Raw genomic sequence first — 5,654 nt, 5'->3', positions numbered from 1 at the left:
AATAATAAATAAAATACCGGGTCCATGAATATTGGACCATGAGTGTGTGATCCGACTAATAGTGGATGGAAAAGAATATCTAAATTGTAATTAGACTCAAATAACACTTAATTTATTATCGAAATTAAAACAAGAAGGCCATTTTGGTCAATTTCCTTTCACCCAATCAAACCTAGATTCCATAAACTCCGCTAGCCCTCCAAGGGCACTTTCGTCATCCACATAATATTTTTTGATTATTTTCCCTGGCTTAAAATTCATTGCAATTTGCAGAATCATAGCTTCTCCTATTCAACCATCAACCTCTCTCTCTCTCTCTCTCTCTCTCTCTCTCTCCACCCAACACAACCACACCACCCTCCCCAATTACAAAAACATTATGATGGTAAAAATAAAACAAAAGGTGGTAGATGCATGAGTAAAACACCAACCTACTTGTGTTGTAAACTACAACCTCTTTCTCTCTCTATTCTTACCATCTTCCTTTTGTAATCCACACAAACCAAAACCAACCCCTCCCCCTCCCCCTCCCCCTCCCCCTATCCTCCTCGGTTTCCCCGCACCGCCACCTCCCTTTCCCCCCCTCACCTTTGCTTCTTCAAGGTACAATAGCTTCCCACAATGGCTTCTTGTCTTGATGCCCACACATATTTATGTTTCTAGACTGTTTTGTCTGCATCGGTTGACTTGGAGTCTTGCACTAATTTCTCTTCGTCACATGGGCTTTGGCATTGGCTCACCCTGAATGATGACAAGTTTGTGTCTTTTTTTTCTCCAGAGGTGTTTAGCTTCTCGATTTGTGGGTTGTGGGAGGTTAAAGATTGTATTTTTATGTTGGGTTTATCCTTTTCTTGCCTCCATGAAAGGTGGTAGGTTGGTGGGGTTGACTTGGGGAATTTTTGGGTAATTATGTAGATTCGATGAAATTCTTTTTCTGTTTAGGGTGATGGGTTGGTGGTATTGGGTGCTGGTCTATTTTTATGGCAATTTTGGATATGTTGGGTGTTGTTTCTCACCACCTTTTTAATCTTTTGGGTAGGGCTGGTTAGGGTTCTTGATTTTTTCTTGGTCACCTTTGGGCTTTTCAGGCTGAGACGATTTTCTTGAAGCTTTTATGTGTGTTTGTAGTTTTCTTGAAATTAGGTGTTAATGGAGGATGTGTCTTTGTTCAGATAGATGTTCCAAATTTCTGTGTTTCTTGTTTGTGTTGGTATTGAGGATGTGGATGATTACTTGGGGTGAGAGATTGAAGTGTTTTGGTCAAAGTGTGTGTGTTGATACTTAGTTTCTTGGATATTTATGTGCTCATAGTAATGTGATGTCAAGAACTCAGGTGCAGAACATAGGCAGCTCTGTATTGGCATGAGAATCAGTAACTTGCCTCTCTGAGTTCAAGAATTTCGCGGAGTTGTTTGTGTATTTATGTTAATGACTTCTGGTTTCGTGTGTGAGATCTGAGGTGCTATGCATTATGTTGAGATATCTGGTGTGAAATTGCACGATGGTGGCGTTTTGAGCTATGCATACGTGTAGTTGACTAACGTTGTGGCTTGTCTTGTAGGACCTGCAATGGTGAGCCTTCGTAGGCGCAAGCTCTTGGGATTGTGCTCTGGTATTTCCTATATCCGTTAGATGATGTTCTTTGTATGCTTGTATTCGACAATCAATGCATGCCTATTTTATGCAATCATGAATGATTAACTTATTCTGATTTGTTCATCCATGGTAATTTGGCTGGTCATGATCACTTCCTTCGAGTTCTGACTCAATACTAATGTATATAGGATTCAATTCTTTTTTGGCTCCAATTTCACCGATTTTTGAGCAAGGACAGGATCCTGAGAATGCTGAAAACACTAAACCAGTGAGTGTTCATCCTCTGCCTTTGAATGCTAGTCCCAAACCAAAAGAAGTAAGCTTCTCATTACCAACATTCATATGCATCTTTGATTATGTTCGTGGGGCTCTCAATGCTCGTCTTTTACACTGTTAGTTGTTTGGCTTCAAATTACCCTCTAAAGTTAGGACCAATGTTCTGCATAACTGTCTGATAAGAAGATGATGAACCCCTTGAATTCTAAAGTTTAGAATCATCATCCACAGACAGAGGGCCGTTCTAATCTTCACATAATGTTAGTTGATTGTGTGTGTATATGATAACATTTTTGAATGGTTCTTGTGATCCTACCCTTGTCGTTGGCATCTCTGTTACTACTGATTCGTACTTGTTAACATCTGCATAGAGAAAATGAGTAGCTAACATATTGTGTTTGAAGTGAATGGATGAATGCTGGAATATAAATTCTCGATTATCTCATTGTTTTTGTCGTTTCAAATTCATTCTTATGTATGTTTGTTGACATCGATTTCTGTCATTGTCTAGGAAACCAGCTTGGAAGGCGGCCCTGGTTCGTCAAACATGTCTGCTGTTTCGAGTGCATCACTTCAGCATTTTCCCGGTCTGTTCTCATTCTTTATAGGTCCCTTCTTGGTCTGATCGAGTACTCCTATCAGCTTTTGTTCGAGTAGATTTATCTCTATTTTTGCAGAGTTTATCGTTGGCTTCCATTTATGCAAATTATATTCGTTTTGTAGCTAATTAATACAGCTGTAGATGATTGTATTATATACTTAAATCAACAGCATACCTTCATTCGGATGTGTCAGTTCACGAATAAACAGTAATTGAACATGCTTAGTTTCCTCATAAGTTTTTCATCGGCCCGTTCATAGCCCAAGGTGAATAGGAGTAGCTCCAGAAAAGATGAAATTATCTCAAATTATGACTGAGTCGTGCATTATAATGGCTATCACGTGTATACACATCGTATCAAATGTAGCAGCAAAGCTCCTTGGACTTAGTTGATTTGAAGATCTATAGTAACATATGTCACCCCGATTTGGACTTTGCTTTTCCAATGAATTCGCCTAAATATGTTCGATTGAATTAGTATTGAGTTGGTTTCGTCCTATATAGTAACATATTGTCTACTCAATTTGAACTTTGTTTTTTCTGATGAATTCACCCATATAGTATGTTGTTCTGACTGATTCAGTAGTGAGTTTCTTCGATTCTTTGTTGCTTACCGGTTTCATTCTAGCAGAGGTTAAACGAAGAAAGAGACACAGAAGGAAGCATGTCGAAAACCAAGAACCATGCATCATGAGAGGCGTCTATTTCAAGAATTTGAAATGGCAAGCTGCCATTAAAGTTGACAAGAAACAGATCCATTTAGGAACTGTAGGCTCCCAGGAAGAGGCCGCTCGACTTTATGACAGGTATCATAAACATCTCCCCGTCGTCTCCATTATGATTCTTGTATCAACTAGATTTCCCTTGGTCATTAAACCTTAGAGAAACGGTCCAACCTCATGCTCGTTTTAGGTAGTTGCGTACTTTCTCAAGTTAGATTGATGAGCAAAGATAACACATTCAACTCATGAATATATAAATCATGTTTGGTTTAGATTTGTGTTCCCTAGTGGCAATATTGTTCGACATTTCATTAGATTCTAAAACACGCGCAGGGCCGCGTTCATGTGTGGAAGAGAGCCCAACTTTGAACTGTCCGAGGAGGAAAAGCAGGAGCTCAGGAAATTCAACTGGGACGAATTCTTAGCCATCACACGCTCCGCCATCACCAACAAGAGTAAGTTTTTTCCCGAATTCTTGATACCTCACGCCACTCACCACATAAAACACGCCTCTGATTCGAACCCATGAATCGCCAGAAAGCCAGAGACGTAGCGGGACTGGGCCGCGGAGGAAGCTTCTAGACAACGACTGGGAGGGCGAGGAGCAAGGACGAAGTGGTCCATCGGCTTCTGAAGATGATATGTTAGCTCCATAACCCCCCATTGATCGATCACCTTCTTTGCCACTTTTTTTTTGCTCTCTCTCATATATATACATATATTTTGGCTTAAGGCTAAAGAGTTTATTCGGTTCTTGGTATATAATCGCCCCTATTAGGGCAGATTCCACAAGGAAAAGATACAACATTTTGCTGTAACATCATTGTTTCTCATCTTTCTTGTCTAAGAATTACTATTAGTTTTATTGCACAATTTAAGGCAGCATGAACACGTAGTACAATATATGTTCATGATCTTGATTACATACAATCTGAATTGTTTATGGCAAGTAGTAGTTAGTATTTTTTTTTTCATATCTTTGTTGTTAATCTTAATAGTCTTACCCTGATCAAACTATATTTACTACATACTCCTAACTTATAACCAGGGACTCTCCTAAGTTTGGTATAGTAACTCTAGTTATAATTTTCCTACATTGTCAACTCTCAACACATATAGAAAAAATGTCACACCTAAGTGAATTATGGCTATAAATACTAGTAAAAACAATCTTTATTTATGCACATTTTACACTTTAGATCAAAGAATATCTAAATAGATGATATGTTAGCTCCAAAACCCCCAATTAAAAACCTTCTTTGCTCATGATTGGCTAGATATTAAAAGGATCACATTCTCATTGCAATTTTGTCTCTCTTTAAAAGCAAAGCTACATTTTGTAACATCTAATAATTCATTATTCATAGAATTAGAATCTAACACATGCAGATCAATCTAAAAAAGTCATTTTTGGGAGCAAGAATCAATCTACATGAATTATTTATGCAATCTGAACTCAAACAATAACTCAATACTTTGGAAACATACCATCTACAGCTTCAATTATAACATTAAAGTTCACAAACTTAGAAGATGGTTTTTCATCAACCAGAAATTCATAAACAACAAAATCAAAGAACTCCAAATAAATGCATATGAACTCTAAAGATCATTGGATCATCTTGTTTATGAATTCTGATGGTCTGGACCTCAAGATGATGGCCCAACCGAATTAATTTATAAATTCAAATTGTAACTTATTGTCATTTTTGGTAATTAATTTTTATAGAATAGCAAAATTAATAATAATTAAATGGAGTAGTTGTGACACTACACATATGAAATTTCGACTCTCCCTTTTTCTTTCTCTCCAACAAATTTCGACTCTCTCTTTATTCTTGTTAAGGACTCAATTCCTTAACGGTGATCGGCGTCGGGTTGCTCGGCGATCCAGACAAACTTCCGGCGTCCTAAGATAGGATCGGCGGTGATTCTAGTTTCGTGCTGTGCACAAAACTCCTACGTCGGGCAGCGGCTAAATTAGGGTTGAGAGAATAATTCATAATTTTGTGGGCAAATACTATTTCATTCATTGATTGATTTCTCAAATGAATACAATAACTCCTATTTATAATGCTAATAATAACTTAATGAACAAGAAAACAAAGATATGGAAAAGATATGCAAATCCTAATTTATCTAACTAATAAAGCTTGTATCAATTCTCTACACCAAATTCACACCACCGATTTATGACTTGCCATATAAGTATATAAGATTTTTCAAAATCACCCAATTTAATTAAATCAATAGATTGTGAAACAATGATATTTCCTATGATTATATTTATACAAGCGCGGACCCTCCGACCCGACATATACAAAACAACATTCCCAAAAACAAGTTATGCTTTTTCGATCAAAATTAGGTGAGAAAAATCTCTAAATGTGAGCTGAGAAACAGTAATGTTGAAAGAAGCAATTCACATTTTTGCTAATTAATTTGTACTCCATAGACTA

The 5,654-nt window shown here is 37.4% G+C and overlaps 1 protein-coding gene across 5 annotated transcripts; it reads left to right on the top strand.

The window, feature by feature from the left end:
• Nucleotides 1-295: 295 nt before the first annotated feature.
• LOC121742565 (ethylene-responsive transcription factor-like protein At4g13040) lies at nt 296-4,131 on the top strand. 5 transcript variants are annotated; one of them, XM_042135741.1, is made up of 7 exons: nt 296-603; nt 1,562-1,612; nt 1,785-1,912; nt 2,384-2,459; nt 3,105-3,279; nt 3,529-3,650; nt 3,733-4,131. In XM_042135741.1, exons 2-7 carry the CDS (start codon nt 1,570-1,572, stop codon nt 3,849-3,851), a joined length of 663 nt encoding a protein of 220 aa, XP_041991675.1. In that variant the 5' UTR covers nt 296-603; nt 1,562-1,569; the 3' UTR covers nt 3,852-4,131. The 5 variants fall into 5 exon arrangements, with proteins under 5 accessions (XP_041991675.1, XP_041991676.1, XP_041991674.1 ...); XM_042135742.1 differs by lacking the exon at nt 296-603 and adding an exon at nt 697-780; XM_042135740.1 differs by lacking the exon at nt 296-603 and adding an exon at nt 734-755.
• The last annotated feature ends 1,523 nt before the right edge of the window (nt 4,132-5,654 follow it).

This window comes from Salvia splendens, chromosome 7 (assembly GCF_004379255.2).
Source record: "Salvia splendens isolate huo1 chromosome 7, SspV2, whole genome shotgun sequence".
NCBI classification, from domain to species: domain Eukaryota; kingdom Viridiplantae; phylum Streptophyta; class Magnoliopsida; order Lamiales; family Lamiaceae; genus Salvia; species Salvia splendens.
Note: the sequence above shows the minus strand (reverse complement) of the source record. Positions and strands in the feature narration are given on the sequence as shown.